A 14,410-nucleotide genomic window follows, 5' to 3' on the forward strand; every position below is an offset into this window, starting at 1 on the left:
TTCTAGGAAGTTGTCCATTTCATCTACATTGTCAAGTTTATTAGCATAAAGTTGTTCATAGTATCCTCTCATTACTTCCTTTATTTCTGTGGAGTCAGTGGTTATGTCTCCTCTTCTATTTCTGATTTTATTTATTTGCATCCTCTCTCTTCTTCTTTTTGTCAACCTCACTAAGGGTCCATCAATCTTACTGATTTTCTCATAGAACCAACTTCTGGTTTTGTTGATTTTCTCAATTGTTTTCATGTTCTCAATTTCATTTATTTCTGCTCTAATCTTCATTATTTCTTTCTTTTAGCTTGCTTTGGGGTTAGTTTGCTGTCCTTTCTCTAGTTCTTCCAAGTTGACAGTTAATTCCTCAATTTTTGCTTTCTTCTTTTTTGATATAGGCATTTAGGGCAATAAATTTCCTTCTTAGCACTCCCTTTGCTGCATCCCATAAATTTTGGTGTGTTGTGTTTTCATTTTCATTTGTCTCGAGATATTTACTGATTTCTCTTGTAATTTCTCCCTTGACTCACTGGTGTTTAAGAGTGTGCTGTTGAGCCTCCATATACTTGTGAATTTTCTGGCACTCTGCCTATTATTGATTTCCAACTTCATTCCTTTATGATCTGAGAAAGTGCTTTTGTATGATTTCAATCTTTTAAAATTTATTGAGACTTGCTTTGTGACCCAGCATATGGTCTATCCTTGAGAATGATCCATGAGCACTTGAGAAAAAGGTGTATCCTGCTGTTGTGGGGTATAATGTTCTATAAATGTCTGTTAAGTCTAGCTCATTTATTGTATATTCAAATTCTATGTTTCTTTATTGATCCTCTGTCTACATGTTCTGTCCATTGATGAGAGTGGGGAATTGAATTCTCCAACTATTGTGGTAGATGTGTTTATTTCTCTTTTCAGTGTTTGCCTCATGTATTTTGGAGCACTCTGGCTCAGTGCATAAATATTTATGATTGTTATGTCTTCTGGTTGAATTGCTCCTTTTATTAATACATAGTGTCCTTCTTTTCTCTTTTAACTGTTTTACATCTGAAGTCTAATTTGTTGGATATTAGTATAGCTACTCCGCTCTTTTCTCATTATTTGCATGAAATATCTTTTTCCAACCTTTCACTTTCAACCTATGTTTATCCTTGGGTCTAAGATGTGTTTCCTGTAGATAGCATGTAGATGGGTCCTGTTTTTTAATCCATTCTTCCAGTCTATGTCTTTTGATTGGGGAGTTTAATCCATTAACATTTAGTGTTATTACTGTACAGGCAGTACTTTCTTCTACCAAGGAATAACTCAGAGCCCAAGAGAAAAGGCCTGGGTGAAGGGTCACAGGTCATTGGCTGGAGTAGTAATGGCACCACCTCGTCCCACCTCCCAGTGGAGTGATTGGCATGTCTGTGACCATTGTGTTATGCTGGCAACTTTGTTTTTTTTTTTCAACAATTGTGATAGAACAAACAAATCTGTAACCTAGTTTTCTTTAAGAGCTGGATTAATGAATTCCTGACATTCCTGTTATATTTCCAGTTATAACATTTTTTCTTGGAAGTTGAATGAGAGTATTTGTTTCCCTAACCACACGGGGGCCTGGACACCATGCTCGTGTGGGCCACTTGGGTATGAGTAGGTGCATAGACTCTGGAGCCCGACTTGCTCCACTTCTTACAAGCTGTATGACTTTGGGCAAATGAGTCAACCTTTCTAACAATAGTATTCCGCTGGACTGCTGTGGGAAATTATGAGATGACGCTGGTAAAGCACTTAGTCTAATACCTGGCCCCAGAAGAATTCAATAAACAAAGTCATTATCCTCTATCATCAGCCAACCACACTGCCCTTCCCCACTAAAAATTACCTACTAGACCCTCAGGTTGTCCCTAACTCAGCCCAAGTCCCCTGCTCCCCAGGTGGCTTTCTGGAGTCTGCCTCATCTGCAGGTGGAAAGGATCCAGAGAGAAGGGTATTGTCCATCCCCAAGTAGGATCAGGGAGAAAAAGATGCTTTGTTCATGGCATGGCTGGACCAACCTGGACTGACCCAGGGACCACCCTGAAACTGGTCTCTTTGGGAGCCACAACCAGTAATCTGGGATGGGCTCATTAAACAGGTGGGATAGGACTCTGCCTGGCTTTCTCCAGGCACAGACTTGCCTTGCAGGTTCTGCACCCGAGCTGCCCATCTTTGCATTTCTTTAGGCAGAATACAGCCTACTCTGAAGTGAGATGCTTGGGAAATCAGGAAGGGGCACCCTCTGGGGATCCTTCTAGCCCTCACAATAGCTCAAGGTGCTTCTGAGAGTTTTCCTGTCCTAGGATGCTCAGCTCTGCTCCCCAGCTGCCTGTGCATCAGCCACGCCAGCCATCTCCTGCTCTCACACCCTCAACCCAATACTCAATTCTTCCACACATCCTCTGTGCCTAGAAGAAGCCTTGGCACATGGTGGGTCTTTGGATCTTAACATCAGGTGAATGAATGAATAAAGGAGTAAATGACTCAATGATGATGAAGATAATAGCTACCACTTCTGAGCATTTACCATGTGCCAGGCTTTGCTTACAATATCTCATCTAACCCTCCCAATGTTGAACACGGGTACCATGATTATCCACCCTTCACAGAGAAGGATACTGAGGCTCAGAGTGGTTCACAGCCTGCTCAATTACCTAGTTAACGGCAGAGCTAGAATTTGAACCCAGGTGTGGCTGACTCCAAAACTCATTCGTTTAACCACTATGTTCTATATAGTGCCTCCACTGATGACCAAAAATTTTGATGGCTTTGGGGAATGATAATCTTATAGTAGAACTTCAGGCAAGAGCATAAGTCTTCAAGTAAGCCTTTTCTGTGGGAAGGTATACACTGGGGAAAGTGGAAGGGGTGCAACAATGAAAATTAAACACTTGCCTCAGGATTACCATCGTGTTATGTTTTATTTAATCATTGTAATCCTATGAGGTCATTATCATTCCCACTTTCCAGATTAGAAAACTGAGCTTCAGAGTGGTTAAGAAACATGTCCAAAGTCACACAGCAATTAAGCAGCAAACTCCGGATTTGAGCTACAATCTGTCAGCCCCAGAACTGACAACTTACTTCTCCCATTATAGCTAGGAGTGAGAGGGAGAAGGAAACGGGGCACTGACCTGAGACAGCTGCAATTATGCAGCAACACATACACTCCCCGCCTCCTTCCTCCGGAGCTGACAGCCTTTATAATACACGGGATTTTATTGTCAGAGATCACTCACACCGCCTCCATCAGGCAGTTGGGGAGGTGGAGGCCCAGAGAGGCAAGGCACAGACAAGGCCACCCAGGGAGGAAGTCAGCAGGTCAGGAGCCAGGATCCAACACGGGTCCTCCCTGCGAGCCCCCTGCTGCCTCCTCTCTGATCCTGGCCCTGGAGCCTTTGGCTGCTGCTTGTGCAGCTCTGCTCCCCTTCCCAGGCACAGGGAAGGGGAGGTGCCTTCTGGGTATAAATAGCAGATGGAGATGCTTTTCTCCAGCAGGCAAGTTAACCCTTGGGGCCCTGGGCACAAAGAGATGCTTCTCTCCCGAGAGAGAAGGCGTGGTAGCCATCCGAGTTGAAACATTCCGTAGAGAGCATCTAGACCTCAGTCCTCAAAGTGTGGTCTACGAACCAGCAGCCTCAGCCCCACCTGGGAGCATGTTAGCAGAACCTCAAGCCCCATCCCAGACACCCTCAATCAGAGTCTGCCTCTTAACAAGATGCCCAAATGATTAAAGAGAGAGAAGCGAGGTCCAGACAGCCCTCTTACTTGTGAAGGTGGGGAAAAGCAGCTCAGAGAGGGCGGTGCTCCTGCTCAAGGTCACCCAGCCATGCCCTGGCAGAACAAGATCTCAAATCTGTGTTTCCTCCCCTTCGTGACTCAGTATCCTGATGGGCAGGGATGCAGCCACCCCACCCCCACCCCCCAGATCATAGCTCAGATACTGGGTTTGCAGCTGAGGGCAGGGGCGGGCGGGGAGGTTGTGGGTTCAGGGCCTGCCTCTCCGTGCAGCCTCTCTGACCGCTGGGGCGCGGCTGCGTGCCTCTGAGAGGCAGGTCTAGGGAGGCGGGCAGAGCCACCGGGCCAGGCTGACTCAGCATGGGGGTGAGCCTGGGGGGGTGGGCTGCGCAGCCCAGGCCAACCTTTCCCCTCCTGGCCTATTTTCGTCTCTCTCAGAGCTTCGGGAGTTTTCCTGAAACAGCTTTTCTGAAGGAGGCTGGTGGCAGCGTGGGCTGGGAGGAACGGCCCCTTTTCACCTCCCCCCCCCAACCAAGCTGGTGTCTGCGGAGTGTGGAACTCATTAGCGACCCACCCTCACCCCCTCTGCCATCCCCACCACCACCTTCCTCGGGAAGAGAGCTGCTGCTCATCCTGAAACTGCCCCGTCGCCCCGACTAGGAGCAGGTCCCGGCTCCCCGCAGTCCCCGCCCCACACCCCCGCCCCCCCCCGCCCCCCCAACCCTCACTCGTCCCCCAGCCTCACCGATGTTGGGGTGCTTCAGCAGGCGGCAGATGCGGGCTTCACGCTCCAGCTTCTGATGGTCTGAAATACACAGGTGCTCAGGTGAGGTCCAGGTGAGCAGAGGAGCCTTTACCCACCCCATTTCTTCCTTCTCCATCCTCTTAGAATCTCCACCTCCCAGGGCAGCCCTCAGGGGCCCGAAAAGCTTGCCTTTTGGCCAGGGCCTCCATTCTCCAGGGAGGCAGTGCCGCACAGGGGAAAGAGGGAGAGGCCAGGGTTGCAGGACCTCAGGCAAGCCTTTTCCCCTTTCTAGGCCTCAGTTTCCAGGCTCTTCCTGTATAAGGTCCTAGCTCCCCTCCTGCAGCCTATAGTGCCCTCCAAGGTCAGATTCCTGCTGGCTCCTTCTCCAGCCCTGGCCTCACACTCTACACCTGGCCAGGTTCATGGGCTGAAACTGATGTCTCCAAGTACACCCTGCTCAGCATCTCACTTTGGGACCTTCGCACAAACAGTTCTCTCCATCTGGAACACTCCCAGTCAACCTCTCACCTGTCATTCACTGGCCACCATCCCCCTACCCAATCCTTAGATGTCACCACCTCCTGGAAGCCTGCCCCGACAGCCAGGCAGGTTGAGGCCCCTCCTCTGTGTGCTCACAGCCCCGACAGCACATTTCACTCTGTGTCATGGAAACTGTATTCTTGAGGCCAGGGACTGGGCTGAACCTTTGGCTTCTGGCTGCATGCCTGGCACATAGTAGGTACTCAAGAAATAATGGAACAAAAGAACAAATGATCAAACAATTGAATGAATGGATGTGTTTTTAAGGGAGAGGGTAGTCTCTCCAGAAGAACAGCTCTATTATTCAAAGAAGGACACAGAGAGCCTTCACCATGGCAGCATTCCAGGGCTTCTGTCCAAATCTTCTGAGCCTCCCCGTCTACCCCAGGGAGAGGTCTTGGTCAGGATGAGCTCTCTGTGCCTCAGACTCTCAGGCTGCTGGAAAAAGTCATTTAGTCCTCCCAGCAACCCTGAGCTGTGGCTATCACTGTCCCCATTTACAGATAAGGAAACTGAAGGCTGAGTGAGCTGAGGCCCCAGTGATGGCAGGGTTGGGACTGAAAATATGTTGTCCCAATTCCTTTTCTGGTGCTTTTCTCACAATTTGGTAGTTAATGCTGTAATTAAAAAAAACAAAACAATAAAAAAGGAATCACTAACAAATGTTGAATATTTACTATGTGTCAGGCATTCTGCAGAGCACTTTATTTGAATTTTCTAGCCTTCACAACAACCCTTGGGGGGAGTTTCTACCATTATTCTGGATTTACAGATGAGGAAACAGAGGTTCAGAGTGGTTAAGTGGCTCAAGTCACACCGTGGTAAGTAGCGGAGCCACATGTTGTGCCCAAGCAGTAAGCCTTCAAAACTGGACTATAAATCCCTTCACTCTACTATTCTCCACACCCCAACTCAGAGCCACCACCTTCACCTGTTTCTACTACCCAAACAGAGAAATCGAGGCCCACAAAAGGGACATGATGTATTTGACCTCATACAACACTCAGAGGCTGAGCCGAGACTAGAACCCCAGTCTCCTGATGACCCTTCCAGAGCAGGCAGGCTCCAATGAGGGTGATGAGGATGAGGTAAGAGTTCTACCCCAGGCTCAGCCCTTGTCCCTGGGCAGCCAGCTCCCCTTTCCCCTGCCCCCTCCATTACAGCAATCTCTGGCCGTCCTCCAAGGACTGCAGAAGCCAAGATCGATACTTAAATGTGGCTTTTCCATCAGTAAAGCAATTAAGTCCAATTCTGTTTCCATAGGCTCAACTCCCTAGCTGAAGACAGCTGGCGGGCTGGGGAGGAGGAGGAGGGGGAAGACTGTGGGGAGGCATCCCCCTAATTCCCCTCCCTTCCTGGCCTCTTTCTGCAGCCTCCATGGCAGGGGATGCCAGCTCCTGGCAAAGGAGGGGGAGCCCCATCCAGGGCTGGCCCCTCTTCAGGCTGAGGGAGACTGGAACAGCCCCTTGCTCCACAGCCTGTCCCACCCCACCCCACTCCCAGAAGAACCAGAAATTGGACAGGCCAAGGTTCATTCTATCAGAAGGGGCTGGGGACCCTCTGGCCCAGGCTGCACATTCAATCCCTGATCCAGAACTTTGATGCTTTTTCCACGTGAGGTTATCTTCCCAGGAGCAGGGTTACACGGACAAGGTTGCAAGAAGAAAACGCTGGTCACACAACTTCAAACTTGCATCCAGTTACCCAGCCTCACTGCTGGAAATACTAAGAATTGTTTTTATAAATTTTGTAATTATTTTGTGATTAATCCATTTATACCTCATTATAACTTCCAGAGAGAAAGCATTACTTCATTGAAAGTAAACATACACATTATACAATAATCCTTGGAATGCTATTTGAAATGTCTTCATTTTCTAATATACAGAAAACCTCAAGCAGTGTTAAGGACTGGTTTTCACTTGACCTCTGAGGCCTTGCTCTGTTATATAGATGGGGATACTGAGGCCCAGAGAGGAGTTGATTTTATCAAAATCACTCATCAGATGGTCAACCTTGATGAGAACCCAGAGCTCTGAGGATCCTCTCCTGAGCTTTCCCCAACAACCTCCCAGTAAAATTGACATGACAGCCAGGGAGGTCTCTTTAAAATAAAATCAGACCACTGTTTGCTGGCTCCAAACTCTCCAGCAGCTTCGCAATGTACTTAAGACACAATCCAAACTCTTCAATGCAGCCAACAAGGCCATATATACTGGGTCCTGCCTCTCACCTCGGGCCACCCTGCTCTCAGCTGTGAAGCTCCAGCCATCCTGGCCTTGGGCATACCAAGCTCCTTCCTGCCTCAGGGTCTTTGCACGTCCTTTGCTGTCTGCCTGGAATGCCCTTGCCCTGGGCTGCCTCCTCTCATCACACAGGGCAACATCACCTCCTCAGAGAGCCCTTCCTGGCTGCCTTATCTATAAGGCTCCCCCCAGCCCCTACAATTTTCCATTACCCTGTCTTATTTTCTTTATAGCAGTCATTACTAGCTGAAATCACTCAGCTTACTTGTGTGTTTAATACTCTTTTCTGTCTCACTCTCTAGAAAACAGGCTCCATACGAGCAAGCTCTTGTCTGCTGGTCTCTGCCATGTTCCCAGGGTCTGGCATAGAGCTGCTAAGTAGCTGATATGTGGCAAAGCTGGGATTTGAATCCATGTTCATAATTATTGTCCTATGTTGCCTCCCATTCTAATAATGAATTTAGTAATGTATCAGTCCATTTGGTAGAGTCTGACAGTGGTGAGTGGGCTGAAGAGTCTCCAGCCTCCGGCCTGGGTACCTGGAAGTGCCATCCTCATTGTCCACTAAGATGTCCTCTGAACCTTCTCACTCGCTCTGGAGAGGCAGCCCCCAGGTATGGAGGCAAGAAGGCTGGCTCTGCCCTGAGCTGGGCAGTCAGGAGGGGATGAAAACTCTGGGGGGAGGGTGGAGCAGGGAAGAGGAAGTGCAACCCCCCAGACCAGCAGAGAGGAGTGGGCTGCAGCAGGCAGGTGGGCAGTAGTTCCTGGCAGAAGGCACAGGAGCCGGGGGAGTAAAGAGGCCTTGAATCTGGGAAAAAGAATAGCCCCTCCCACTCCATGGGGCATCAGCAGGGCTCCTGGTCCTGGAAGTTGCTGAGATAAGAGGAGCCCTGTTATAGAGTTCATGAAGTTCAGGCATGGCTGCATGATAGGACTCCTCTTATTTCAGGGTGGACGGTGGGCCTGTGGGGGTCACATACCTAGGCCAGGTACCTCTGCTGCACCAGCCATGCCCTTGCACCTGTGTGCTCTAGAATGTCAACTCTTTCTGTGTGCCCCAATGAAGCAAGGCTGGGAGGCACACAGTGAGCCTGGTAGAGGGGACACTCCGTGTCTATCAGCTATCGTTACCAATGTAGGATTTTCTAAATGCAGGAACCCCACCTAATGAATCCAACATTTGGGGTTGGAACTCAGACAGCTGTATTTTTTTTAAGGCTTCCAAGGGGATTTGGGGGATTTCATTTCTTTACTGTTTCTTTGAATTGTCTGTACTGTGAACATTTTTAAGAAACAAGTTTAAAAAGATGTACCAAATAATATCTCCTGGGTTTGGGAATCACTCTCTAAAAGAGGCTGTGTGGGAAAGAGAGGGGAAGCCTCACGCCCTTGGAGGGTGGACGGATGCCCCCCGAGTGGACACAGCCCTGCAGGGAGCTGCAGAAAGTCAGCCAGGAGAGGCAGCGGGAGAAGCTTATAGAGTGTGTTGCCAAATATTCAGCATCAAAACCACCCTGGAGGTACCTCGAGTGGCAAACAAAGAAATCAGCTAAAAGAAGCTCTGTTCCTCCTCTCCCGCTGGGGTGAAAAGCGTCTGGCAGTTGGTAGACTTCTTCAGGATGATTCCTCTGATAACCTCCCCACCCCACATGCCCGCCTGGGCCTGGGCCACCTTCCCCCAGGAGGTCAAAAACTCAACAAATCACCAAACAGAGGGTGCTCGGCAGTTACTACCCTGCAGGGTCCAGAGCCCACACTGCCCAGGAGTGCTTAGTCACGTCCAGAGAAGGCTAGTTGGCCTCCCACTCTCCCTGGGGCTCATCTGCCTCTTTCTGTGAGGGGGTGCTGAAGGAGCAGAGCATAGCGTGTGCGTGGTGTGTGTGTGTGTGTGTGTGTTCCTATGAGTGTGGAGAGCTAGCCTGAGACCCCCGGCACACAGGCAGCACCTCGGTTCCTGACCCTCCCTTGTTTTGGAGCAATCTCAACCTGTCACCCCAAGTCGTGGCTCTAGCCCTCTCCCCAGTGTATCTCAAGGGTCAGGACCTCTCCCTCAATCACCGGAGACATGAAGTGCAGAGAGGGTGTCAGTCTGCCGCCGGCCACAGTGTGGGTGTGGGGCAGCTCCCCTGCTGGCCCCCCTGCTAGCCCCCCCACTGCCCTGGGCTCCCTGCCCCTGGCCTGGCCCCAGAGCCTTGCACACACCGCCCCCTCCCACACCAGCCTTTCACTCAACCCCTAAATGCCGACTCTGCTCCATGCACGGGCCCTGGGCCTTCAGAGGCCAGTCACACACACACACACACACACACACACACACACACACACACACACACCTCACCCCCTCTGCTGAGCCTCTTCTGCCTGCAGGGCACTGGGCTGCCTGTGGGGCGGTTCAGTAACTGGGATAAAGCGCTGGGCCCGCAGCAAGATGGAGCCAGAGAGATGAAAGTCAGCCATATGCAGGCCAACGCGGGGCCTGCCAGGAGGCATTTGGGGAGCAGTGCGAACAACCGTGCCAGGCGCAGCACAGGCCTCGGCGAACCCCACACCTGCTGGGCACTGGCCCAGACACAACTGTGGCCTGTGCCAGGCAGGGCTCGGCACAGGGTGTCAAACACCCGGGCATGGCGCCAGCTCCTCACACATCTCCCAGACTGCACAAGCCACAGGCTGCACAGCCCCTCACCTGTACCCACCTCACCCCACAGAATTTCCCCCAGGAAATTTCCTCTGGGGCCAGGTGGTCCCCAAAGACCACTTCTAGACTCTTCAGGTGGGGCTGGGCTTCTTTAAAGAGGATCCTCTCCGACGGGCTGCCTCACTGTTAGACACGTGGTGGCAGGAAGCAAGCCTCGCGTGCAGGCTTCCCAGTGTGCATACGAACCACCCCGGGCTCTGGTTAAAATGACAATTTGGATGGAGCAGGTCTGAAGTGGGGCTCATGAATTGTCCTTTCTGACAATCTGCCAACTGATGCAGATGCTGCTGGTCCAGGAACAATCATCACAGCCCCAGGGCAGTGACCCCACCCAGGCCAATTAACTCACAATCTCTGGGGAAATGGGACCTCGGTATCAGCAGTTTTTAAAGCTCCCCCATGATTCCAATGTGCAGATAAGTTTGGAAACCACTGCTTCAAGGACGCTACTCCTTCAGCCACCTCAGTCTGGGCTGATGGACTGATGCGGTTGAAGTGGAGCACACCTGGAGAACACCTGGAATTCATTGAGCATCTATTGAACACTAGACTGTGTGCCCCCCTGCCCAGCGTGCTGAGACCCATCCCTACCCTCTTTGAGCTTGCAGTCAAGAGGGGAGAGAAATGTTAAACAAGGAACCAAATCAGTAAATGGGCTGAGAGTTGGTTGGGGGAAAGTAATGAAGGAAATAAACAGAAATGAGAGAGAATAAAGGGGGGAGACCACTCCTGATGGGGACAGTCTCTCAAAGAATGTGACATTTGAGATTGGTAGACTGAGAAAGAGCCAGCCAGGTAAGGAGTCAGGTAAGTGTGCTCAGACAGAGGGAACAGCAAGTGCAGAGGTCTGGAGGTAAGAGATGACGGGGAGTCACAGAGGAGCAGGGACAGAAAGTGCCACCTGGCACCTGTATTGGTGGAGGATGGGGGGCACATAGTGTCTGGGAGAAGCTGTGACCTCTAGCCTCGATGCCCTGAGAGAGGAGAAAGGAGGGGTCTGTTCTCATAACCGCCCAGGGGACCCGGGTGCTGGCTCTCAGGTAGTGGTGAAGGAAGAAGAGCGGACTTGGCGGGCGGGCCCAGAACCGGCCACCTACCTCTGGCTGAGAGCTTCTTGGTGTTGATGATCTTGGCAGCGTACTCCTGGCCAGCCAGCACCTTCACACACCTGCGCACCACCGAGAAGGCGCCCCTAGGAGGTCAGAGAGGGAGAAGACCATGAGGGCAGACCCAAGGGCTGCATCTCGGAGAGACAGGGGAGGTGGCACAGTTGCACGCTGCTGGAGCCCTGGGCAGGGCTGCTCCTGCTCCGAGGGACAAAGCGGGGCCAGGGAGACCCGGGAGAACCACAGTCGTGGGTTATTAGAAGCCTCACGCGAGATGAGCCTTCTGGATCATTGAAAGTTAGGTTCCCCACATTGTAAAACACTGGGGTCATGTGGTATTAGAGCCACAGAATCTAGGTGACTTGTAGTTTTTAGGCTTTTATTCTTTGATTAAGTAGTGCATTGATACAGTTCAAAAGATACAAAAGTCTACCCCAGCCTCCAGGCTCCCCTCCTCAGAGTCAGTATGTTACCAGTTCCTTGAGCAGTTTTCCATAGAGATCTCCCCCTCACACACAAATGGTTCTGAGCTTTGCACACTATTCTGCACCCTCTTTTCTTCAGTAAACATATATTTTAGAAATCCTTCCAAGGCATAACATAAAGATGTCCTCATTATACAGTATTCAATTGCTGCCCCATAATTTACGTAGCCGGTCCCCTATTGAGGGGTAATTGGGTTAGCTCCAATCTATAGCAACTACAAACAGCATTATGACAGCTGACCTGACTGTATTCACTTGTCATTTCCCATGTGTGCAAGTGTCTATGATATTACTTTCTAGAACTTTGGTTATTTGGCCAAAGAGTAGGTGTTCAGTAATTTTGACAGATAAGAGATTGTCTTTCTTAGAGATTGTACCACCTAACTTTTCCATTAGTGTGCAAGGGGACTTGTTTCCTCCACCCTTATTAACACAGTGTGTTATCAAACTTCTTATCTTTGCTGGTGAGATGGAGACAATGGCAAGTTGGTGTATATTTAACTTGTAACACTCATTGTGATGGCTAATTTCATATGTTACCTTGGCTAGGGTATTTTGTTCAACTATTTGTCAAGAAAGCACTGGCCTGATTGTTACTGTGAAGGTATTTTGTGGATGAATTCATATCTATAGCCAGTTGATTGCATCTACAACCAACATAGGAAACTGCCCTCAGCAATGAGGAGAGCCTCCACAGCCAATTAATTGGAGGTCTTAAAAGCCAGAACTGAGGACTTCAGAAGGCAGGAAGATTTTCTGCCTCTACTTCAGACAGACAGCTTTTCCTGGGAATTTCAATTGCATCTTCATTGGAATTTCTAATGTGTGGTCTGCCCTATGGAATTTGGATTTGCCAATCCCCATGGTCTCATAAGATTGGCAAATGTCTGGTCAGTTCTGTTTCTCCAAAGAACCTTAATACACTCAAACTAATAGTGAAGCTGAGCATCTCTTCATATGTTTAAGACGCTCCTGGAATTTTGCCCTCGAAGTCTTAGTGGTTGAGGAGCAAGGCCTGTGAGTTTCAGTGTTCAAAGGGAGAAAACAATTGTTGCCATGTGGCATGTGGGCCCATTTGTCAGATCACTCAATTTTTCAAGAGAAGCCAGAAGTCTGGATTTTTATGTGAAATTTCCCAATTTTTAAATACTGGCACAATTCCAAAAAATTTTTTGAACATGGTATCAGGCCAAACAAAACTGGTCTGTGGTCCAAATCTGGCATCTGAGCTCCCTTTTGTCCCATTCAGCACAAAGGTCATCTGATGCAAGCCCTTCATGTCACAAGGGAGGCCCCTGAGGGGTATGACACACTGACCGTCACGCTGTGACCACAGGCTAATGGCACGAAGCAAATCTCCTGGGCGGGCCTCCCAAAGTCCCATGTGCTTCTGAGTCACCTAGGGGTCTCGTTAAAATCCAGACTCTGAGGTCTTCAGTATTTGCTGTCAGTGTAGCTGGGTACAGATTGCTCAAGGTGACCCCGCAAACTACAGGCACGGGTGCACCTAAAACTCAGGTATTTTCACTCCCAAGTTTTTTACTTCTCCCACATCAAGGAGCCAACGTGTCTCCAGCCTCCCCCTTCCTAGCATGGTAGGTCACGGCCAGGCTCTTGGCGCAGCTGCATCCTATCACATGTTCCAAACGTTAGTCCCCACCCTAAGCTTACAGGTGGCGATGACAATGCCGATGGGAGCAGGAGGAGGGAAGACCCTGGCACTGAGGAAGCCTGCAGACCAGCACAGATGCCCGCTCTGCACACACCCTCGGCGTGAAGTCACTGACTTCATGTCTGGGCAGCAGGAAGCGAGCGGCTGGGAAACTGTGGAGATTGATGAGGAAGAAAGAGCCAGGGTGGGAATCAGGAAATAGGACCTCATAGGAAGGGTGGAGAAAGCCAGAATTCTTCAGGCTGGAAGGGAGGCCATCCCTCAAACAGAAACAGATCCCCTCCCAGGGTGTGCAGCCCCCACCTGTCCTTCACCTGGAGGGAAACAGCCGGGTCTGAGTCACATGTCCTGGGCAGCCCCCCTGCTACGGGACCCCTCCTCTGTGCTCCCAGAGCACATCTAGCCAGGTGTGTGCTGCTCACCCATGTGTTTGTCGCTCCCAACCTGACCATGAATTCCTGAGGGCCCCCAGTGCCTCACACACTGTGTAGTACCAACAGGCTGGAGAGACTGCAGGGGCAGGAAGGAGGTTTAAGCTACAGAGAGGAGCTGAAATGAGACAAGACAACAGAGTTTTCAGCCGTCACCGATGTTAGGAATAGGAGCAGGTGTTGAGGATGTTAGGGACAGCTGGCCTTTCAAAGGCGCCCATCCTACCCAGGCACGGGGCGACCCTGAAGACCTTTACGTCCCTTCACAGCTGGAGGCCATGATTCCAAAAACCCCAGGGGAGAAAATATTTAAAACGGCCAGTTCTGGGAAAAGCTCTGAGGAAGAGAAGGGGAGGAGGAAGGCTATAAGCTCCTGAGCACAGGAACTCGGTCTGGCTCACCTGTATCTAGCCTACATGCTCAGCACAGATCTGAAGTTCCTATGTGGTGGATGGATGGATGGGTGGGCATATGAATGGACGGATGGATGGATGTGTGGATGGGTGGGTGGGTGCTGGGTGGATGAACGGGTGGGAGGGTGGATGGATGGATGCACGGATGGATGGATGGATGGATGGATGGATGTGTGGGAGGGTGGATGGATGGATGGATGGATGGATGGATGGATGGATGGATAGATGTGTGGGTGAGTGGATGGATGGATGGGTGGGTGAATGAACTAATGGGTGGATGGACAGATATATGGACGTGTGGATGTGTGGGTGGGTGGGTGCTGGGTG

At 50.3% G+C, this 14,410-nt stretch overlaps 1 protein-coding gene across 1 annotated transcript in view; it reads right to left on the reverse strand.

Annotated features, from left to right (window-relative positions):
- The window catches only part of CAMK2A (calcium/calmodulin dependent protein kinase II alpha), a 41,172-nt gene extending 36,544 nt beyond the window's left edge, over positions 1-4,628 (reverse strand). Inside the window, exon 1 of the mRNA XM_077137979.1 lies at positions 4,493-4,628. Within this exon, the coding sequence (XP_076994094.1) occupies positions 4,493-4,628 (136 nt within the window). The remainder of the gene's footprint in view (positions 1-4,492) is intronic.
- Positions 4,629-14,410: the final 9,782 nt, after the last annotated feature.

This window comes from Tamandua tetradactyla, chromosome 20, assembly GCF_023851605.1.
Source record: "Tamandua tetradactyla isolate mTamTet1 chromosome 20, mTamTet1.pri, whole genome shotgun sequence".
NCBI classification, from domain to species: domain Eukaryota; kingdom Metazoa; phylum Chordata; class Mammalia; order Pilosa; family Myrmecophagidae; genus Tamandua; species Tamandua tetradactyla.